The 25165-nt window shown below is 35.7% G+C and overlaps 1 protein-coding gene across 3 annotated transcripts in view; it reads left to right on the top strand.

The window, feature by feature from the left end:
* The window catches only part of CTNNA3 (catenin alpha 3), a 2003993-nt gene that overhangs the window by 998697 nt on the left and 980131 nt on the right, over positions 1 to 25165 (top strand). For all 3 annotated transcript variants that reach the window (XM_066349268.1, XM_066349266.1, XM_066349267.1), the window contains exon 9: positions 10639 to 10791. In XM_066349268.1, the coding sequence (XP_066205365.1) occupies positions 10639 to 10791 (153 nt within the window). The remainder of the gene's footprint in view (positions 1 to 10638; positions 10792 to 25165) is intronic.

Raw genomic sequence — 25165 nt, 5'->3', positions numbered from 1 at the left:
TACTTCAACTATTTTTGTGAGAAACATAATCTAGAAGAAAGTGTGTGACTTATTATCAGGAAGAGTTACATTTAAATGCTGACTCTGCCCTCATCAGCTGGGGACAGATTTTATCTTTTTGAGCCTCTCTGAACCTATAAAATGGAATTAATAATATATAATAAGGCTGTAAGGATTAAATAAAATGCCTATCAGGACCTGATAGGTAGAAAGTTTTTAGGAAATGTTGGTGAATTGATTCTGTTAGATCAAAAATGGAGTTTATTACCCAAATGCTTATAGCAAACAGCTGGTAATTCATACACCTTACTAGTTATTCCTTTCAGTTCTTTGCAGAATGCTTCAAAAGTTAGTTTTCATTTAAATTAAGGTTACTTTTTATACTTAGTTCATCAGGAGCATAGGATTAGAAGAGATTTTATTAAACAATTTAGAGGTATAGTATTATGCCACAAGTTAATTTTTTTCCTCGGAAATATGAAGACTTTGCTATTTTCAAAGACATTTTCTTTCCATTCCTTTGCCCTATTTAAAAACCAGAGTTCTTTTCCATGTACAACTTTACCTTGGTCACCATTAACTCATAAAAGAGGGCCAAAAGCTTTTTAACTATAATCTTTTAATGCAATATATTATTGTAGTTTAATGGGAAGATTTAGTAAAATGGTTTGAGCAATCTTTTAATCCAGAAATAGATTCAGAAAAGGTATAAATAGGAATCCCCAGCCAGTTAATATTAACTGCGTAAAACACAATTTTGAAGCTTGGAAAAAATCCAAAGTCTCAACTTTATGGCCTTAATGTGAATTTTATTTCTACTGTCAGCACTTAGAATTATGGAACACAGGAGTTGGAAGAAACTTAGCACATCTTGTCTTACAATGCAGCTGCAAAAGCAAGCCAGTGTGGTGAGGTCATGTGACTAAGGAGGAAGGGACATCGAACCTATACCGGGTCAGAACCCACACTAGACTCAGGTACTCTTAACCTCAGGATCATCCTCCTTGGTGGTTGCTTGGCTTCTGTTTTTGACCCTATTTAGAAATTCTACCCCATCTGTTCCTCCTAGGACTTGGAGAAGTTGTTCCTATGAGCTATCAGCAATATTCTCTTTTATTCCTGTCTTATTACTCTATATGCCTTCAACAAATTTGAGCGCAAAGAGCTAGTCTACATTTATTATCTCCAAAGCTTTGGAATCATTATTTTTTTCAAAAAATGTCATGATAAAGTGATTCGTTGTGTGTAGAATTACCAGATTTAACAAATTAAGGCACAGGATGTCTAGATAAATTTGAATTTCAGATTAACAACAGCTATGTTTTAGTATAAGTATGTCCCAAATATTGCATGAACTATAAATATATTAAATAAAGGTTGTGCTTATCTGAAATTCAAATATAACCAGGCATCTTCTATTTTATCTTATAATTCTGCTTGTGTTTCTACCTCACTCAGGTTGGTAAGATATAGAAAGAGCATGGGGGATTGCTAATGATTTTCCTCATCATAAGGAAATGTTTCCAGCTTGTAGAGAACTGCTGTGTTCCTGAGGTATAAAAATACCATATGGTTTCACAAGTCAATGTCCTCAATGTTTCGGTTAAGTATTGCTGCAGAACAAATCACCACAAATGGTAGCAAACATTTTAATATGTTTTATGATTCCACGGATTGGCTAGAGGTCAGCAGGACCACTCTGTTGAATTTTCACTATAGTCTCCCATTTAGTAGAAAACAAACTGTGGCTATGTCTGGCCTCAGAGCTGGGTATTTGAGGTCTCTTCTTTCTTTTCGCAGTGGAGTGTCTGATCTCCTAGGCCTTCTTCCTATGCTCCAGCAGGGTAGTCTGGATTTTTTACATGATGTTTTCAAGGCTCCGAGAAAGGGAAGATGAAAGGTGCCAGGCCTCCTTAATGCTTGAGTTCCAAAGTCACTAACGTTGTTGTCTCTACGTTCTATCAATTAAAATAGTCACAAACCCTGCCCTAGGTTAACTGGAGCAAGTAGAAGAAATATATTTTGTGGAGGAAGTGGCATGAGTATCTAGGAAGGGGTGAAATCATCAGGAGCTGTCTTTGGACACATCCACGTTCTTTATTGTCACTGAGGTAGTTGCTGTGATTCATTCTCAGTATCTTTATTTGCCCTCCCTGGACTTCATTTTCTATCCTGATGTCCATGCATCAGACAATAACATAAACTAGTTTAAACAGCAACATGAGTCATCTCCACCTCTTCTTATTCTTGCAGTTTATCAAGCATTTGGTTTAAGTATCTTAACTCTCATACAAGAAGGAGAAAGCCACTACCCTTAAAATCTTTTTCTTTGGAATATTTAATGTTTACCTCTTGTAATAGATCTGTTTGTTTTAAATAAAACATAAGCAGAGCCCATCTTTCTCCTTATTCATCCTAATCCCCTTGCTTTTCTACGGCTTGTCAATCAGTAACACAGAACCATTTTAGCTTTGGTTCAGAGAATCATTGGATTTCATCTGTGAGGACTGAGGTAGATTGCTTAGACATATCTGGGAGAAGCAAATGATATATTTGGGGGCAATAAGATAAAATGTCCTAGGAGGTGACTTAGTGTTTATTGGTTTCAGCCTTCTTATTCTGTGACTTTAATGCCTATTATAGTGGATAACAAAGACAAAAGTCCTTGGAATGGTGTTCCAGATTCTCTGTAATTTGACTCCAACTTAATCCCTATAATTCTTAGTGTTCCTTCTCTTTTTTTCTTAGTTCTTCTCTTGCTTTCTTAGTGTTTTCTTCTCACTACACAAACACATTAACCTGTTCTTTGACTAAAGAATATATTGACTATTCACCAAATTTTCCATCATCTTTTTCCCTACCCACCAAACACACGTGTCTTTAAATATAAGGTTTTTTTCAACTTGATTTCTCCTCTACCACTCACCCAATCCCTGATCAATCAAGGAAGTTCAAGACTAATGTAAATATTGCTTCTCCCATGAAACCTTTGTGGTTTTCACCAGCCTCAATTAATCTTTTATCTTCTCAGAGCACTCACGGCATGTGTTGTTCTATTATAACAGTGATTATATTCAGCTAGTATTTTTCTTCCCACTGTATTTTATATCCTTAAAATAATTGTTATGACAACATCTTTCATTTAATGAATGCTTTCCAATGCTCTCTACCAACTGTAGTTCTTTCATTATTGATTTTTATCCGTAAAGCAAAAACCAATGCCAAAGTACTATCTCTATTTTTCAGGTGGGTCAGTTTACTGAATATCACCCAGCTAACTGGGTGAGCCAACATTTGAGCCTACATCCATTGGACCTCAGTCTGAATTTGTAGCCACTACCCCATGGGCCAGTTCACCTTCAAAACTCTCAGTGCCTAATACCCTGATTTTATGATCATAAATTATTTCCTTTCTTATTATTTATTTTGCATGGTTTTTAAAATTTAAATATTCTTTTTCCTTTAGTCTTCTTTCCACTATTTATTTGAGAAATATATATCAATTAAATTTTTAATAAGGGAAAACAGTTTTAAACCTTCTTTACATCATTAAAAATTTTAAATAATGAATATAATTTATTTGTATTATATTCAGACTGAAACATACATTTGGTTTCGTTGAAAACAATTTAAAAATTTTAGGTGTGTATATTAAGGAAAATTTGTCTATTTCTCAAATGCCAAAGTAAAAACTTGAGGTGTGTCAAATAAAAGAGGATTTTGTAAACAAACAAACAAACAAAATAAAAACTTGATTAATTCTTTGGTTGCCAAGTTACTAAATTGCTATATCTATCTCTTCTTCGTGTTACTAGCACCAAGGCCACACTCAGAAAAAATGCATATGTTTTCATAACTCCTCATCATTCTCATTGATACAAGTCCCATTAAATTGGCACAGTATTTGCTGAATTAATTATTGGGTAATTTAATTCCTGTTAGTCAACTGAGTTTTCAAAGTCTTATTTTGCTATTTGACTTAAAATTAAAATGGCACTGATATATACAAATATAAGTTTTTCTAGTTCCCTAAGGATGGATAATTCTTTTCTAAAACACTTCCTCTTCTTTCCTCTTTTCCTCACGATTTTATTCTTTCTGTTTCCTTATTTGGTGGTGGAAGGGGGAGACTAGGGCTTTCTTACAGTTTTCACATATAGCTTTCACTTGGAGGTTTCAACTGTAAAAAATATATATTATTTTTTTTATTTGAGATCCCAAACCACTTTCATGAGTGGTAGATAGAAAAATTGATGTCTCAAAAACTTTTATTAAATTGTCGTGAGAAAATATTGAAAGACCCTCAGTTTTGTTTGTGCTTAACATCTTTCAGACAGGTATTTATTAAAAATATATATCCCTAACTCATTCTGGCCTTACACTAACTTCCAATCCTTGTTTTGTAGCTTCAAAGGTTGTCCTATTTCAACATTGGTATGTTGGATTATTTTTTAAAGTGTTTTGTCTATCAAAAGGTAATGAGTTATTCCTTGGGCAGGAAAATAATATGGAAATAAATAAGATATAGACCACTTAGGTATATATATAAATGGCTATACAATTTAAATAAAAAATAACTCATATGAATATGTCAGAACATACAAAGAAAATTACTTAGTATAACATTCAAGGCCTTCTATGTCTTATTTTTATATATATTTCTAGTTCTATCTTATAATAATTTCTCTTCTTTGGTCAGCATAATATAGGGAATGGCAGAATCAAACCTAGTGGCATACAAAGTGAAAGTGGTAAAGTGTGATTGTCAGTGGGTAGTTTATGTAAAACATCAAAGTCTGTTACTTGGTATAGGACCAAACAACATTACCAGAAAAAATATATCTATTTCATGTTGAAATTCCCTGAAAGCAGACCCTTACTATTGGTAGTTTATTTGGGAAGTGATGCCAAGAAGCAAGTGTAAAAGAACAGGCAAAGAAGGATGGAAGGATATGCTATGGAGGTCCCAGTATAAGAATAGGAACTTCAGGGCCACTGAAAGGGTCATAATGCCTTCCAGAATGTCTGATCGATGGAAGCTGGGAGTTTTAACCAGTAGCTCCCATTCCCATTGGCTGAAGATTGCTGCCAGTGGTGTCGACTCTCCAGATATTCCAGGCTGCTTTTGCTCAGGCTGAGAATCTCACAGGGACTTAGAGGAGGCCTGTGGTGGGATTCAAATAACTCAACAACTTGTTCTCTGTCCTAATGACCATTTTAAGTATAAAAAAATGATATATAAGGTCTACCGGAAAGTTCTGTTTGTTTCTATCACAAGTTTCAACACATAAGCACATGTTTATTTGGCGCATGTGTGCCTCTCTATTTTTATCACTTAATGTATACATACTGATGTAGCAAATTAACTAAAACAAAGTTGATTCACGTTAGTCTTATGTGTGAAGCGATAGTGTACCCATGGCTACTGATAAAGTTCATTTATAACACTGTCAGGGGTCCCCAAACTTTTTACACAAAGGGCCAGTTCACTGTCCCTCAGACTGTTGGAGGGCCGCCACATACAGTGCTCCTCTCACTGACCACCAATGAAAGAGGTGCCCCTTCAGGAAGTGCTGTGGGGGGGCCGGATAAATAGCCTCAAGGGGGCCACATGCAGCCCGCAGGCCGTAGTTTGGGGACGCTTTCGTGTAATTTTTACGAATTTCAACAAGGAAGAAATGCTACAGAAGCATGTCTGTCGCATCAACCATATTCTCCGGACTTAGCACCCTCTGACTATCACTTGTTTTTGTCCTTACAAAATTTTTTGAAGGGTAAAAAATCAAAAATGAAGAAGATATCAAACAAGCACTGGTTCAATTTTTTGCATCAAAAGATAAAACATTTTTCAAAAATGGGATATACAAATTGCCCTCATGCTGGCAAGAAATCATTAATAATAATGGCAATTATATTATTTAATAATGTTTATTGACGGTAAAAAAAATTTTTATTTTGTTTTATTTCAAAAATGGACAGAACTTTCCAGTAGACCTTATACTAAAAGGTAGTTTATTATTTCATGCATTTAATATTTAAATAAGAACAAAAAAAGAGGTATACAAAACTAGATTATGTTATGAGTTTTAAAATATTAATGAAAGAATATTAAATAATATTTGACAAAAAATAAAACTTATTTAAGATATTTCCATATTACTTCTTAACTGTCATCTTCACTTGCGATTGTTTTTACCTATGGACATAATGAACATTATTATGAGTGCTTAGATTATGCTATTGTAAAGGTGAATGTTAAAAAAGTTAAGTAAAGAATGTAAATTTGTGATTTCCACATTGGGCAGCTACCCAGACTCCCACCTTAGTGAGAACCCTGGTTATAAGCGCCATTTTCACAACCAGTTCACTGAACTCAACAAAAAATTATGTATTGTTTCTGCTGAACCTGTGCGACCTGACTGAATCCTACCATTATAAAGAATAGCAAAGAGAAAATGGAATTCACTCAAGGTGGGATGTCATCTGAGGATGTGGAACTGTTTCTCACAAAAAGGACTGAAATCAGAGACAGGTCTGGTGGATGAGGTGCAAAGCAGAAAAAGCCTCTAGTGTAGTCCATAATCATAGCAGTGAATGTGATGGTAAATGATCAGGATCAGCCAAGTAGCCAACATGCTGAGAAAACTGTGGTTTGGTTTCATTAATTGAGCTGTTTCTTGCTTGCATGGATTACGATGCTTTAAAAACTAAAGGTATTTTTCCTACCTGCTAACTATGTGCTATTAAAGGTGTCACTCATGTCTAACACAAGCCACTAATTTCTGGTCATTTATTCTGTCATCTTTTATTTTTTGTCTTATTTTGTTCTTTTTGCCTGAAATGTTTTCCATTACCTTCATTGTACCTAATAAGGTTTCATTTCAGTCCTCACTCTACCACTATGTTCTAGTAACACTAGACAGTTTTGATGTCCTGAGGATCCTGCTATTTTTTTGGTTATGATAGTCTCTAGTCCTAGAATGTTATGCCTCCCACTTCCTATTCAATTTTTAAAATGTAATACATATTTCTCATTCTTACTAAAGCTTGCTTCACCATGACAGTCAGTGTCAATTTTCTCATTTGTTTTTGCTTCTCTTAAGATTCTCATCCAACTCTTTCTGCATCTCTCACTCCCTGTCTTTGTTATCCTGACATTCCCCAGGTTGCCTAGAATGGTGCCTTGTCCTTAGACAGCTCAAAATGCATTTGTTAATTTGAATGAATGTACAGTTATAGAAACAAGATTTATTATGCACTATATATATATGCACTATATATATATGCACTATATATATATATATATATATATATATATATATATATATATATATATATATATATATGGTGACAGACACAGAGAGAGGGACAGACAGATAGAAAGGGAGAGATGAGAAGCATCAATTCCTTCTTGCGGCACCTTAGTTGTTCATTGGTTGCTTTCTCATATGTGCCTTGACTTGGGGGCTACAGCAGACTGAGTGACCCCTTGCTCAAGCCAGTGACCTTGGACTCAAGCTGGTGATCCTTGCTCAAACCAGATGAGCCCACACTCAAGCCGGTGACCTTGGGGTTTTGATCATGGGTCCTCCACATCCCCGTCCGATGCTCTATCCCCTGCGCCACCTCATGGTCAGGCTGTGCTCATTATATTTGACATTATATTTTGTCAGGTAATTTTTGCTCATTTTCCAACAGAATTTTGAGGACATTGGCATAGAACTTTTTGAAAGCTCATGTTCCAGTCCTTCAGCCTTGTCCTACTGAACATAATACCACAGTTATGTGGTAGATCTTCCTTTTCCTATTTAATGTGCAGTATAGTTAGAAACATACCTTAGAAAGAAGCAAAAAAAATTGTTCCTAATTTGGTTTAATTAAAAAAAAACATAGCCAAAGAGTTTATTTATTTATTCTTTAATGAATAGTAAGTCCACTGTACTTTAAGCCTCACATTTACAATATGTTTTAACATTCGGTCATATAATAAAGGATTGAATTGATAGAAAAAATATATAATTGAAAATTTTGAAAAAATGAAAAAGAATAGGGAATGAAGACCATTAAAATGAAGGGAAGACAAAAGGTAGCACTTCAGAGGGGAGAGCAACAGACCTTAGCAAATGTATCCAGCATTGGAAGAAGATTGCTATAATTATTTAAGTATTTACAGAAATTAGCACAATGTGAGACAATTGTTATTGTCCTTCTCTCTAGATTTTTGTATGGTGGTAAATCAAACTATTTTTTAAAAGCACAAGAAGACAATTTAACTTTCTGTGTATAGTTATAGATTGAAACAAATATCATAAGTCTTTTATGTGAGAAGCAATCCCTCTTTAAACTGTCTTGATATAGTTAATACCAATCTTGCTTCTTCATGTCCCAAATTACCAGGAATAAGAGTTTATTGTTATTGTCTCTGCCCCCTCAACTTCCATTTATTTTTCAAACCATAACAATAGGACTCCTGCCCAACCTTTCCACTGAAACTACTCTCACTAAGTTCAGCAGTATCCTACCAGTGGTCAAAGCTAATAGACAAGTCTTGCTTATTTTCATTTAACTTACCTTTAAAATTAGATTTTGAAACCTATTATATTTTTGAAATTTCTTTGCTGTCAGTCTACTGGTTTTCTTTATTATAACATTTAATGACTCATTTTTCCACTAGATTATAAAAAACCATGCACTTCCACTTTGACATTTTTCACAATACCTTGTTCTTGGTAGAAGTGTAAGGAATGGTATTCAAAATATCTGTTGAATTGAATGATATCAAATAAAAAAATTCAAGAAGTTCATAATGTGGGTATTTTAATTATGTTTGTTAGAATAAGTTCATTTGGAGAACACTGACACCAAGATTTATTTGGAATTTTCTCCTTTAGTTGTTGATCATTTGCTCTCTTTGTTTTTGGCTATTATCTCAATCTTGTTATAGATTTTACTCTTTCATCTGCATGACTCTCATAAAGTAATATTTCCTAAGATTTTATTTTTAGACATCTTCTCACTGTGAGTCTCTCTCTCTCTCTCTCTCTCTCTCTCTCTCTCTCTCTTTATGATGTAGTGTACCTCCTTGGTTCGAGTTACTTCCCATATAAATTCTGGTTTCCAGTTGCATACCTCTAGGGCTGACCTCCTTTTCACCCTCCTTCTATGTGTCCTCGCTACAAAGAAAAGAACAAAAGGATGAAAGGGACAGATGGTCACTGAAAACAATTCCTCTTCGGAGAGATTCCTTCTACTTTTCTGTATCAGGAACTAACACAACTTGTAGTTCCCAACTCATGTGCTAATTTATGATCTCTTGCCTGACTTCATTGGTCTACTCTTTATAGAAATTAAAAACATTGTTCATCCACTCCTTTTGCCACTCCTTAACACTTAGCACCCTCCTAGTAATTGCTCAGTAAATATTAATTAGTTGTCATTAATGATTTGCCATTCTGCATGCTAAGTAGTATTTTTCCTTGATATCCTGTAGCCTTTGTGTAATTGTTGGTAGCCAGAAAATATTACAGTTCTGAGCAAGCTCTACTATCTTAAGCACAGGTATTTTCTCTCAGAAATCTATAATAATTATGGATTTATTTTTATAATTATTATAGGAAGATAGACTGTACTCTTTTTTTTATGTGGCTACATCATTCAACCCCTTAAAATTTCATTATTTCTCATGTAATCCAAACCTAGGTTAAGTACCTATTGGTTTAAGAAAATACCCTAAAATATTATTTTACAACAGGCAAATTATAAATTTTCTGCCTATAGCTATTCACTTATTTATTTTATAATATATAGTTTATTAAAGTAAATAAGGAAATGATTAAAAAACTCTGGGGCTATTCATAGTCATTGATATTATTAATAAAACATTTTATAATATTCTAATCCTTAAGGGTTTAATATTATATATATATATATATATAATGCATTAATTTTCTAATGCAGTTTTAAATTTCTGGAAATATCTGCTGAGTAGAGTAATTGCCTGATTGTCATTTATAAGCTTACACATAATCTAATTTAAAAGAACTAATTGTAGCAGAATGTTACACTTGTTTAATAATTTAAGGTATGAGGGCAAGAACAATTAATGCAAATGCGGAAAATTGGACATAAAACTCATTAATTATTCTTCTTGCTCTATTAATCTATTATCAACTGGCATAATCAGTGATCTAACTTGGTTTAATTACCATGACGTCTACAATTTAGCTAATCAAAATTTATCAGTTCCTTCAACAAGGTAGACAATATTTCACAACTTCATAATTATGAGAATACATGATGTACAATGTTGTTTGTACAAATGCATAAACATCACAATAGTGCGACTTTATTAGGAAAAAATAAGTATCATCATTTATAATCTGACTTCTGAGCTAAGTACAATTAAAGAAAAAATTAGTAATTGTTGGAGTAAGAGAGCTATTGTTTGATGATATTTTCTCTGTTATTTTGCTTGTTTTAGCTTTATAAGAAATATACATACCAAATCTTAAATATAATTTTAGGAACTGTACAAAAATATGTAAAATAAATTTTGTAGCTACTGAGATTGTAAAAATACAAAATAACATGGACTATTTTCAAATTTTTAATAAAACTGAATTTTCTGTTTCTTCTCAGCTTCGTAAGGCTATTATAGATCACGTATCAGACTCCTTTTTGGATACAACAGTCCCACTTTTAGTTCTCATTGAAGCTGCCAAGAATGGCCGGGAAGAGGAAATAAAAGAATATGCTGCAATATTTCGTGAACACACCAACAGGCTTGTAGAAGTAAGTGTGCTAGAATTTAAGTACTCTAAATTCAGGAGAATGAGGCTCTCATTTCGCATTTACAATTGAGTTTTACTGAAATAAAAACTTTTGACACCTTATTACAGATAAAATAGAGTTGGGCCAAGGTAATATGAAGGTATATATATCAAACTGTATAAATCATTCTCCATTGGCTTGGAAATAAAACAATTTATTAGAGAAAGCTATGAAACTGTAATTAGTATTTTTAAATGTCTGCTTTTTCAGAGCTAAATATTTTTTAAATGCCTATTTTTTTCAGAGCTACACAAATAAACTGGTTAAATGAAGATACTTTGTTCTATTCTTAACAAATATTCTTTTGTATATTAACTTAAAATAATCAAATATTCTATCTCATGTCATTATTTTTGTTTTATTTTGTTTTTCTACCACTTTTTCATGGCTGTGTTACTTTTTCAATCTTTCAAATCATATTCAACTTGTAATGTGACTAATAGAATAAGGGTATAGAATATATAGGGTTAGAGTGGTCCAGACTAAATAGGTAGGGGTTAGTGGATTGGTCCATGTCTTAGTTGGTGCAAGAAGAGATGATAAAATTATTATTTCCTTCTGTTTGTATACTGAAATTATGGAAATGCCCCATGATTTAGAGGAAAAGTAACATATTGCACCAGGAGTCATGACAGGCTGGGTAATTCCTAGGAGACACAAAATGTAATCTATTGTATTATGGGCATCAAGATGCAGCCACAGTATAAGAAAGAGGCTGAATGGAAGAATTTCCAACACTCAGTGATGTGACAGTCCTCACAGGCTGGAAACCAGTGTCAGGAAGAGAGAAATGTAGTTCAGCACATCTGTGTACCAGAGCTGATATATTGCTCGGACCCTTCAGTGTGACTGTACCAGTTGTTAAGGCTAGTGTTTATAATCATTACCAGTGCCCATGCCATACTGGTTATTAAATATTTTGACTGCCACACGTTTCTATACTGTCTCTGGACACTGGTGAAATATGTGTTTTGGGGCCCAAATTATTGTGACATTTGTATTAGAAATAGTACCCACCTGGATTAGAATCACAGCTTTCAATATAACATACTAAATAGAGGGCATTACCAGCATCTCTAATGTCTGTCTACTGGGAAAGAAGTTTCTTTCTTTCTTTCTTTTTTAAATTAAATGTATTGGAATGACATTGGTTCATAAGATCATATATATTTCAAGTGTACATTTCTATGATGCATGATCTGTATACGCACTGTGTGCCCACCACCCAGTCAGATCATCTTCCGTCACCTTCTATTTGGCTCCTGTTTACCCTTTACTACTCTCCCACCCTCTTCCCTCTGCTAACAAAATGTTTTCAGGGTCTATGTGGCTAGCACATGTGCTATACACTATTTTTCGGAATCCCAGTCTTCACATCTAAAAAATGAAAAGAGTTGGCAAATTAATGATTACTATGATCACTTCAGCTCTAAAACTTCCCCACCTCCAACTTTGACACATCTTTGAACTCCCTAAGAATTCTGTGAGACAGGGCAATGGTTACAGTGACCATTGGTCTTGCAGGGAAATAAAAGTTCAAAATCCAAACCAAGTTAATTTGAGTCAGAGCTGATTTCCAGGTTTGTAATTTTTTTTTTTGTATTTTTCTAAAGTTGGAAATGGGGAGGCAATCAGACAGACTCCGCATGCACCCAACTGGGATCCACCCGGCACGCCCACCAGGGGGCGATGCTCTGCCCATCTGGGGCGTCGCTCTGCTGCAACCAGAGCCATTCTAGCACCTGAGGCAGAGGCCACAGAGCCATCCTCAGCGCCCGGGGCCAACTTTGCTCCAATGGAGCCTTGGCTGCGGGAGGGGAAGAGAGAGACAGAGAGGAAGGAGAGGGGAAGGGGTGGAGAAGCAGATGGGCACTTCTCCTGTGTGCTCCGGCCGGGAATCGAACCCGGGACTCCTGCACACCAGGCCGATGCTCTACCACTGAGCCAACCAGCCAGGGCCAGGTTTGTAATTTTTAACTAATTCATTCAATTATTTATTATTTATCTAGTTTAATTTATTACTTCTTATACTCATTTCATCGATATTTATTAACTATTTTCAGAGAAGTGTTAAAAGTCAGAGAGCAGAGCAGAGGGAGCAGGTGGATAAAGGTAGCTAATTGAGTGTAGCCCCTGAGAATTGTAAAAAAAAGTGTTGTCTAAAATGTGTTTTCCAAACTGAAGGCACACCAAATTGTGAAAACAACTTTTTGGTGAAATATTCTGAAAGCAAAAGTTGTTTTTTGCTAATAAAGTTACATCCTTATTTTTATTTCTAGTTTAGTGTTTCAGTGAAACATAAATCTCACGAGGTGCTCAGTGAAGAAGGACTCCTTAGTCACACAATTTGGAGGAAGACGTTTATTCTCTTCGACATTTTACATTTCTGAAAAATCTAGAAATAAAAAGGCCTCTTTAATTTGTCAGAATTTCTGCAAATCAGTTCCCCTAGGAATGCTCTTTTTCATGACACTTATCACTGAGATACTCTGCCTTTAGGGAACACCCGAGAATGCCATCTCGATTTATTACCTACTGATGGTCTTTCATTTTGTAGGCAGAGCTTTAAGGGTCTGTTTTAAATATTCAAAGATTCTGACAATTATGTATTTTATGTGATTATTAAAAGAAAAGATTCTGGAATTTTGAGCTACAGGGCACCTGGAAATGAGTCTAACTTAATTTGTACATTTCCTTAACATATAAGATTATGCTAGATTTGGGATCTTCTGGTTCTCACTCTGGTATACTCAGAAGCTGGTAAGTCATTTTCAATTCCAGTTAGCTTTCACTACATCCCCAAACTTAGTGGCTTAAAACAACCATTAATTATTCTCACATTGCTCTGTGGGTTGACTAGCCAGAGCTGGGCAGCTCTCACTTAGGGTTTGTCATGTGATTGCTGTCAGATATTGGCTGTGAATGTAGTCCTTCACAGATCTAACTTGGCTGGACATACAAGATGGCACATTGCCATGATTACAAGTGCATGCTAGCTGTCACCGGGGAGCTTAGCTGGTTGGTTGTCCAGTGGAATACTGATACATGACTGCTTCATATGGCTTCAGTTTCTCGCAGCATAGGGCTGGGTTCTGAGAAGTCCTAGGAGCAATCCAGAGGGTAGAACCTGACATTCTCTTAAGGCCTGGGCCCAGAAATTGGCAGGGACAACCTCCCCTGTATTATATTGGCCAAAGCAATCACAGAACATGCCCTTGCACAGAAAGGGGTGGCAGGTGGGAGCATGAGACTCCAATTTTCAGTGGAAGGAATAACGAAGAATTTGTGGCCACCTTCAATCTCTTATACTTCTCTAGGCTCCATTTGCCTTTTCTATAATGTGAAGGTTAAAAAAAGATAATGTCTAAAGCCACTACCAGTTTCTAAACTTTTATGATACAACAAATACTTTCTACAATTGAGAGACCTCTATTTTTCTTAAGAGGTACAGACATTGGAGAAAAATGAAAATGATTCTTAAGTTTACCACTTGCACATGGGGCTCTTTATCAAGAAGGAAACAAACAGAGCACAACATTTATCTCCCAGGAAAGTTATTTTTTGGAAAGAGATGTCTAACCAAAGCAACGGAGAAAATCATCATTAATTTATTACAACTATTGAGACAGAAGTATCTGTGACAGTTGGGGAAATAGGAGAGCTTATGTATATCATTTTCAGAAGACGTTCCGAGTTCACGTTGTATGGATTGCTTACGAGTCCTCAACCTCCCCACTTCCTATCACCCGTTGCATGGACATGCACATATACCCATCCTATTCCCAAGCTGGGCAATCTGATATAGCAGAGAAGAAAGTCTTAGATTCTAAATGGCTTCAAGAAAAAGCTATTTTCACCATGTCTGGGTTTTGATATCTCCACCGTGTTTGTCAGAGAAATCTAACATCAGTGAACTTGTTGAAGACTTAAATAGAGAAAAAATAAATAAAAGTTCACTTCTACAGCATTTCTATCAGATTTTGAAGAAAGCCTCCATGCTGTTAGGGAAACACTTTAGATAATAGTTAATGTGTAACTTTTACCAAAAAGATAGTAAAATGTTCAACTGAACACAAAGCACAAAAACACCAATAATTAAGAAACTATAGGGGTAATAATTAGAAAACCAAAAGGATTTGGGGTTTTGGAGAAAATAAATGGAAATAAGGAGTAAATTGCCCAATAATTAGGCCTGAACATGTCTGTTCTCTAGTGGAGTCAGGTCTGAGGTCTCCTGTTACAGCGGTACCTTGAGATACGAGCAAACCAACATATGAACTTTTTAAGATACAAACTGCGACTGGGCCCGTATTTTTGTTTGAGATCCCAGTGAAATTCCGAAATATGAGTCGGGATTCTGGAAGCTGCCGCTAGTTGGCGCGTTGGTGCATAGGTCCAGTATCAACAGCACAATACCAGCATCTCATTCTTTCTCATGTGTTACCTGCAGAATCAAGTCGAATCTTGTGCGCTGTACTCGTTCTTGCATCACTTTTGCATTTTTTACTAACTTTTTTTGTATGCTGAAAAAAGTGAGTATAAAGGACAGTGGTGAGAAGAAGAGAATGATGTCAATAGAAGTAAAGAAGAAATAATAGAAAAACATGAGTGTGGTGTATGAGTGATTGAACTGGCAAGGCTGTACGACTGCAATACATCTACAATTTGTACTATCCTTAAACAAAAGGATGCATCAAAAGGGTAAATCCAGCAAAAGGAACTATTATATAATTCTGTCCCAATTAAGGACAAATGTCCATGAAGAAATGGAGAAGTTTCTTCTGTTGTGGGTGAAAGAGAAAGAGCTGGCAGGAAATATAGTGAAGAAGACTGTAATATGCGAAAAGCCACGTCTTATTTATAGCAACATGAAGAAAAAAGAACCATCAACCTCAAACGAGGCAGAAGAAGATACCTTTAAGGCAAGTCACGGCTGGTTTGAAAATTTCAAGAAGAGATCTGGCATCCACTCAGCGGTGAGGCATGGTGAAGCTGCGAGTGCTGACATTATGGCAGGTGAGGAGTACATCGCACGTTTTGCTGCGCTTATCGCATAGGAAGGCTACATCCCCAAACAAATGTTCAACTGTGATGAAACAAGATTGTTTTGGAAAAAAATGCCTCGGAACACTTTCAACACCACAGAGGAGAAGAAGCTGCCAGGTCATAAACCCATGAAGGTCTGTCCGACCCTTGCATTGTGTGCAAATGCTAGTTGTGACTGTAAAGTAAAGCCACTGCTTGTGTAACATTCCAAAAATCCTCAAGCCATTAAGACACAAGATTCTTAAAGAAAAACTGCAGGTTATGTGGTGCACCAATGCTAGGGCATGGGTTATGCGGCAGTTTTTTACTGAATGGGTAAATCTCATCTTTGGTCCTGTAGTAAAGAAATATCTTCAAGAAAATAAACTCCCGATGAAAGCATTACTAATCCTTGAAAATGCTCCAGCCCACCCACCTGGTCTTGAAGATGACATTCTCGATGAGTTCAAATTCGTGAAAGTCCTCTACCTCCCACCCAACATGACTTCAATCTTGCAACCCATGGATCAGCAGGTCATTTCCTTTCTCTTTTTCTTACTTGCTTAATAAGAGGGTTAAAAGAAATGGGTTATAAACAGGTCATTTCCAACTTTAAAAAGCTTTACACAAAGCACTTGTTCTGCTGCTGCTTTGAGGTGACTGAGAATACAAATCTAACCCTTCAAGAGTTTTGGAAAGATCATTACAACATCGTGATATGTTTACGCATTATTGACTTGGCATGGCAAGAGGTTACAAAAAGAACCTTGAACTCGGCATGGAAAAGTTATGGCCTGATGTTGTTGCAGACAGGGACTTAGAAGGCTTCAAACCAGAGACTGAGACTGAGGTAAAAGCGTTGGAGAAGATTATGTCCCTCAGAAAGTCAATAGGTCTGGAGGTGGATAAAGATGACATAAACCAGCTTGTTGAGCAGGGGTCCCTAAACTTTTTATACAGGAGGCCAGTTCACTCTCCCTCAGACCGTTGGAGGACTGGACTATAAAAAAACACACTATGAACAAATCCCTATGCACAGTTCACATATCTTATTTTAAAGTAAAAAAACAAAATGGGTACCAATACAATATTTAAAATAAAGAATCATTACCAGCTATAAGCAGCTGTCATTGGGACTTGGACATGAGCTGCAAAGTATAGAATGGTGACAACAATTCCAGTGCCATGCGGATTTTTCCAGTGTGGACTTTTCCTGGACTCTTCCTCCCTGTGACAGCTCCTAACAGACTGAACTGTGGCTGGGTTGCATTTCTCAGGGATTTGGCATGGTGATGGGGCCAACTTGGACTTGGTGAACATGTTAAGGACACCACTCTTTTATGGATTCTTGCTGTATTGGCCAAGAGTTGGCTTAAAGGCTTTTAATCACTGTAAAAAAAAATAGAAGACTGGATAAAGAAGATGGGGCCCATATACACCATGGTATACTATTCAGCTTGAAGAAATGATGACATTGAATCACTTACAGCAGAATGGTGGAATCTTGATAACATTATGCGGAGTGAAATAAGCGAATCAAAAAAAACAAGAACTGCAGGATTCCATACATTGGTGGGACATAAAAGCGAGACTAAGAGACATGGACAGGAGTGTGGTGGTTACGGGGGGTGGGGGGAGGGAAGGAGGGAGAGGGGGAAGGGGAGGGGGAGGGGTACAAAAAAAAACTGGATAGAGGGTGACGGAGGACGATCTCTCTTTTGGTGATGGGTATGCAACAGAACTGAATGACAAGAAAACCTGGAAATGTTTTCTTTGAATATATGTACCCTGATTTATTGATGTCACCCCATTAAAATAAAAATTTATTTATATAAAAAAAAAGAACAAGTAAATTTAAATCAACAAACTGACCAGTATTTCAATGGAAACTATAGGCCAACTTTTGGATAATGAGATGATCAATGTGCTCCTCTCACTGACCACTAATGCAAGAGGTGCCCCTTCCAGAAGTGCAGCAGGGGCCGGATAAATGGCCTCAAGGGGCCGTATGTGGCCCATGGGCCGTAGTTTGGGGACCCCTGTCATTGAGGAACATGAGGAGGAACTCTCAACTGAGGAGTTGAAGGAGCTACAGATGATGCAACATACGGAACTTCTATAAGAGATTAGTAGTGAGGAGGAGGTAGAGTCAGATGAAGTGATTTCTACAAGTGAAATTAAAGACATTCTGGCAATGTGCGAGAAGCTTTCAAGTTTCATTAAAAAGAAACACCCAGAAAAAGTTTCAACTAGTTATGCTTCAGTACTTTTTACAGACACTTGTTTGTTGCATTTCCATATCATTTTAAAAGGCAGGCAGAAGCAAACCTCTTTGCATAGATTTTTATTCAAAAGTCCTGCAAGTGAATTTGCTGAAAGTGCAGCCATAAAGGCAAAAATAGGTGATGATTAAATGAAAAAGACGTAATGTTAAGCTTAGGTTAAGTTTAAAGTTAAGAAAGTGTATTTTTTTACAATTAAGTTTTTTGTGGTTTCATTTTAACTAAAGAAAGTGCAGTTTTAGTTTTGTTTAAAGTAAAGAAAATGCGGTTTTAGTTTACAGTTAGTATTAAGAAAGTGCGGTTTTAGTTTCCGTGTCTACAGTGCCTGCATTCCTTCCTACCTCCCTCCTCCTCCACCATTCACCTCCGTTAGCTGCAGTCGTCTGTCTCCAAGGTAAGAATACAGTACTAAATAACTTTTTTCTTTTATTTCATATATTTTGTTATGCATTGTTAAAGTATACATGTGTGTTTCTTAATTAAAAACATGTCTTTTTTCATAATTTAGGATGGTTTGGGGATGTTTCACAGGGCTGGAATGGATTAAATTTATTTCAGTTATTTTAAATGGGAGAAATTTGTTTGACATATGATTTGACTGACTTATGAGATCAGTTACAGAACGAATTAAACTTGTATCTCAAGGTACCACTGTATATTATCATGTAGATTGGTATAAAATTATAAAATGATCATGGATGAAATGATGGTTCTAAAACCCTGAGTAGTGCCAATAATTGGAGAACCTAGATCCTTGTGACTAATTTTATTTTTTTTATGCTCAACTATGTAACAGTTGTACAAAGCTGTTCCTGCTTTAAACATCTAAGACACTCTGTAGTTTTGGATTCAGCAAGCTCCAGTGGGAAGGAGAAGCAGGAATCAAGAGGCTTGTATTTTGAAAGTCATCCTTTCACTTAGTGATTAGCAATTAATGACAAATGTGCTCATTAAATGATGCTTCCCAGTGCTTTGATCTTGCATAGATAGTGACTAAGGGCACCATTAACTCGGCTGGCTTCCACCAATAATTCCTATTAAGCTGAAAGTTTAAAATATTAATTTTTTTCTTAAAAATAAAAATATTCATTAATTCTAGAGACTAATGATTTTATTGTTTATCATTTTGAGCATCCTGAAATAATAGCAGTCTTTACAGCTTGTGCCAAATAAATCTCTATGGAATGAAGGAACACATTCTTATCACCACCTAGTTTTCATTCTTTCTAAAAAAATTGGCTTTGGGGATTTTAGTAACTGAAATTGAAATATATGCCTTAGCCCAATTATTTAGTTGCATGCCTTCCTACTCTACTTTATATATCAATACCTTAAAATAATTCTTCACAGTTATTTAACAGATGTCTTTGTCATTAATTATTAAAAGCAGACACTATACACCCTGTGCCAAGTTCTTCACAGGAGGAATTTGTGACAACTTGATAACATCTTTAAAGAACTTTGCCCACTCTGGAGATATAATCTGTAATTTTTATAATCTGTGATAATACAACTATTATTCCCAAGAAAAATTGTCATTATTGTCAGCAAATTTATTATTTATTATTTATTATAATTGTTATTTAATATTTCTCTAAACTTAATTTTTAAATTTTACTATTACTTTTATTTTATTTTATTTATTATTTTTTTTTGTATTTTTCTGAAGCTGGAAACAGGGAGGCAGTCAGACAGACTCCCGCATGCACCCGACTGGGATCCACCCATCACGCTCACGGGGGGGGGGGGAATGCTCTGCCCATCCAGGGCGTCGCTCTGTTGCGACCAGATCCACTCCATTGCCTGGGGCAGAGGCCAAGGAGCCATCCCCAGCGCCCGGGACATCTTTTGCTCCAGTGGAGCCTTGGCTGTGGGAGGGGAAGAGAGAGACAGAGAGGAAGAAGAGGGGGAGGGGTGGAGAAGCAGATGGGCGCCTCTCCTGTGTGCCCTGGCCAGGAATCGAACCCAGGACTTCCGCATGCCAGGCCGATGCTCTACCACTGAGCCAACCAGCCAGGGCCAAATTTTACTATTACTTTTAAATCATATTTCAATTTGTCCTCAGAATATCACTTCATGATGACACTACAGTTGTCTAAAATGGTAAAATCTCCAGTTTATCCCATGAATTTTAACATGTTAATTATTAATAAATATGACCATGTTAATGATCTAGGCCTGAAAATGCTCTATAAATTAAAGAAGTTTCTCCATGTGAAAATCCAGCTTCGTCAGTGCTTTGACTTACTCATCAAAATTCATCTGTCTTGATGCACCTTATTTTAGTAAGTTTCATGGGAGCCTTTCATCAGAAAGGAAAAAAGTGGGTGCACATTTAATTATAATACTCCCTTCCAACCTACAAAGCTGATTGTTCCCACTCACAAAATGGTGAGCCAGATTTAGCAAAGCCCCAGTGCCAAAAGAGAAGGCTTTAGAAGGACTCTTGCTGTTTTGCAAGAAGTGCTTATTGCTCTCAGCAATACTGATATTTTTGTTTGTTGACAGAATGCTGTTCAGTGTCACACATTGCTTTAATTGATCATTATTTATCAAATAAAATATGTTCAGTTATAAATAAATAAAGCTTTGAGAGTACCTTTCCATTTTTCCTCCTTCCCTCTTCGAAAGAAAGGAAGAAGCCTAACCAACAACTGTTCTCTTTGAGCATCTTGGCAGCTCTTGTCTTTTGGTAGGAAATATTATATCTAAGTTGGGCATTCCTTTGCTTATACTGAACAGGTTACACACATGTAACTGCTCACTCTCTGGACTAGAAACTGCTTAGCATATCAACCCCCTTTCAGCTAAAAGACATGATAAACATGATCCTTAAAAAAGCCTAGTGAGTGACCTTTCTGTATTTTATATGTTTCTTTATGAATTCCCAGTCTTTGGAGTACAGGAAAAGGATAGTGCCACAATTACAGAAAAGTCAGAAACTTTCTACAACAATTAAGAATAGATATTTTTGAGTGGATTATTAGTGTTTTGGAATTGAGAGGAGAAAACTATATGGGATTAGAGTATTATGGGAATTCAACATGAAGAATGCAATATTTACCTCAAATCTTAAAAACTAGGCAGGAGTTGTATTTGAGATACTAGAACTCCACGTGGAGATAACAGTGTGAATAAAGGCATACTGCTCATTCCTGTGTTAAAGGAATACAATAGAAATGATATATAGATTGCTAAATTGGCTGAAGCATGCAGTGGAATAGATAATTGAATCTATTGAATATCCAATAGATTGAATATTTGATTGCCAGTGTGAAGAGTTTAGATTTCATCTTATGGAACCAGATTTAGTTCTTAATAATATGTTTTATTTAATCCACTATACCCCAAATATAATTTCAGCATGTACTCATACATAAAAACTATTGAGATATTTTACATTCTTTTTTTGTACTAAGTCTTAGAAATCTGGTGTATATTTTTCACTTATACCCTTTCTTAATCTAAACTACTTACATTTTACATGTATGATAGTCATCTATGGCTGGTGGCTATGTGTTGGACTAGACAGATAATTAGCAAGTTGAGGACAGGAGTATATTCATTCATTCACTCACCTACTGTGTGACATATTCTTGCTGGACCTTGAGAGTGCTGTCTAGCCTGATATATACTAAGTTCAGCATTCAATAAATAAATCATTGTTGAATGAATTAGTGTATAAACAAATGAAGTTGATTGTCCAGTAATCCTGTAGCAAATCTTAAAGTTGGTTTGATATATATTTGTATATATAATATATATATATATATGTGTGTGTGTGTGTGTGTGTGTGTGTGTGTGTGCATAACATGACTTATTGAGTGATATATGAAATATGAAGACAGACTTGGGTTTGAATCCTATCCTGCCTTGATGTTCTTGGAAAAGTCATTTACTATCTCTTGTATCTGTCTTATAAAGGACATACTCCATGGCAAAGTGAAGATAATACTGTAGTAATATTGGACAGGATGACAGATTAGTGTACCAAACACCACATTATGTGGACAGTATTGTTCAGTGAATATTAGTCTCCTTCCTTTTCCTCTGTTTAACAAGTATTTTTTCCCAAAAAAATCTTATTTGAAAAGAGGTTGCTTGAATCTCCAATATTTCTAATGAGCAATGACAAGCTGATTTTATAAGGTAATTTCAAATTTACTGTAGTTGTTGGACCTTTGCATTAAATTTCCAAATATAGATAAGTATTTTTAAAGAACATCAGCAGGCCAAAAGATGGCATGTGCAAAAGCTCCTATAGAAATTATGTACCCAACGTTTGACATACAATTAATTGGTATGTAAAACTTTTCCTATACTAGAAAAATCCTAGTATTATTCTGCAGGATGGTATTTGTTCAAGAGTTAATAAGCAAACATGCCAGTTGACTAACAGGTAATCCCAGGTCTAGAAGACAGACTTTGTTTTAATCACCAGTCTAATTATGGAAGTTAGGACTGAACTATTTCTTTTAATCAATTAACTATTCTACTCAATTAAAACTATATATAGTGAGCCCTACAATATTGTCTATAAAGTTCATCTGTATAGTACACAGCTCTACTGTTTAAAACCGGGTTTCATTTTTGTCTTTTGTGCTTTAAAAGAAAAGAGTTATACTCTTCTGCTTAAGTGACTTTAGCAAATCACGAAACCTCTCTGGAATTTAATTTAATTATCTGTAAATAAAAAATAAGGGATTAAATATTCTTCTCCACTTCTGGCTTTCATAATTCTGGAAAGCAGAGAGAAAAGAGTTTTCTATTTGTTTTATATGTGTAAATAATATGGCCATAGATGGAGGAGGCTGGTTAACCAGAAGTATGCCCTTTACATATCAAAAATAACTTTTTTGGATAATAAAAAGAAGAAAAAAATAAAGGAAGAAATTAAAGTCAAGTATAGAAAATATTTAGTAATCTGTACCAGGAACATACAAAACACTGTCACCCCCTCACCTCATTATATCAATGCTCACAAAGAACATTTTGCTGATACAGAAACCTTGGCTGAAAGAAATTAAGCCACCCTTCTAAGGTCACACAGCTAATAAATGGCACAGTAGTGCATCAGCTTGGTTCTATCCATGTCAGAGATGAAAGAAATAAAGGTAGCACAATAAATCTAAAAATGGAAAGTGAGGCCACATTTTATATATTTAATTCCTTGATGGAGAACAGAAAAACCTTCTGAATGCTTTTAGACAAGAGACCTGCTATTAAGTAGATCAAGCTGCAAAAGTTCCAAGAGTTTATTTTATTTTTTTCTAAGAATCTCTATTCCCATTTCACTTTCCTTACTAGAGAGGTAGAAAGCAAGAAGCATGCATTTATGCCCATGAACTCCTCTGTATGCATTTTTTCTATAAGACCTAAGTGAAATCAGGTGTAATTATCTGAGGAGAAAATACAAGTGGTCCATTTGTAAATTCTTTGGATTTTGGAATACATTTTGCCTTTTATTCTGTGTTATGTACATACTATTTAGTCTCCTCAGTTACTCCACAAAAGCGTATTGAATCCCTAGTAGAAGTTAAAAATTGCAGAGCATTCTATTAGGACTATTCTTTCTAACCTAAAATGCATTTAGAGGTGCCCCTCTCTGTTATGCAGCCCCTTCTCAGCTTTCTGTGCAGAACATCCCCAAGGTAGGGGCAGAGAATTCAAGTTCTTACCGTGGGGGGACAAACAGGTAATGAGTGGAAAGGTCTTGGCAGGGGGCTGTCAGTGATGCAACGGAGGACATGAGCCTACCTTAAAGGGTAGACCTCAACTCATCTCGATCAATTATTGCTGTGCATGAATACAAGCCCTGTGTTGTTAGACTTTACAATTCCTTAGAAGAGCACAGAAATATAGATTTTGATGTTTGATTCTATTGATTTATAATTGTAAACAGCTAAATCAGTTTAAAACAAAAACAATAACACAATTCTCATCATTTGTGCCAATACATAATGCCACAGACCCCTAATTTTGTGATTGCTGCTCTAAGGTCAAGATTTGAAGACACACTTTAGCAAGACGGGTTTTTATAAGTGATGTATATAAGATCTGCAGGATGTCTTCTTGTTAGTGAAAATCAGGTATTGTAACTAGTTAATACAATACGGGAAAGAAACTTGGTTTGGGGAAGTGGGTTTCTTCCATTTTTTTTCCTGTGGTGGTTAACCTTGAAATGGGGGGATTTAAAATGTTTAAGGGCGCAGAGAAGATTGGCGTTTTCCTCTTATTTCTTCTGCTGTTTGCAAGCAATGCTAGGGTAGGAGTAGGAGGAAGATGGGGGGGTCTTGCCAAAGGATGGTTCATATATGTGTCAGAGCTGTTGAAAGCTGTAGTTATGTATATCCAGAAAATCCCTTTCAGAAAAAAACAGTAATCAGGCTGGGCACTTTCTGTAAGATAGAAGTGTTAGATTTGAAGCTTTTAAAGAAATGTTTCTAATACTGAAAAACAAAGTCAGATTTACTTTACATTCCATTGATCACTTTGAATAAAGTATAAACAACATGCAAACCGACCTGGGTTTTCTAAATCACACTGACATTTTTTAAAAATTATGCTTGGAGTTTCAAAAGAAAAGTAGAGCATTCTTACAGGGTTTGACTTCTGAGCTTCGACTCAGCCTAGTAAATGACTACTACAAATTCTCCTTCTCTTCCCCTAGATTTCCTCCACTTGAACTCTTCCTCTCACTCTTTCATTTCAACCATTGGTATAGTCAATTTATTACTCATTGTGTCAAAGGAGAATATCAAAGTTGGCTTTAATTTTTTTTTTTTTTGCTAACAACATAGTGACAAAAGAGTTTTCATTATATTTGCAAAAATCCATTTATTCCTCAAATATACATATATTTCCATATATTTACCCAGCTTTACTGGGTGCTGAGATGAAGTCACCCACAGATATAGAGAAAATAGGTTCAGCCCCTATAGGAGAGAACTTCTCAACTAGAGTCAGAGGTTGTCAGTGATTGGGGGAATGGATGAACAGAGCACAGAGAATTTTTAGGACAATGAAAT

The sequence above is a fragment of the Saccopteryx leptura genome, chromosome 9 (genome assembly GCF_036850995.1).
Source record: "Saccopteryx leptura isolate mSacLep1 chromosome 9, mSacLep1_pri_phased_curated, whole genome shotgun sequence".
Classification (NCBI taxonomy): domain Eukaryota; kingdom Metazoa; phylum Chordata; class Mammalia; order Chiroptera; family Emballonuridae; genus Saccopteryx; species Saccopteryx leptura.
This window is presented reverse-complemented; position numbering and strand designations above follow the sequence as displayed.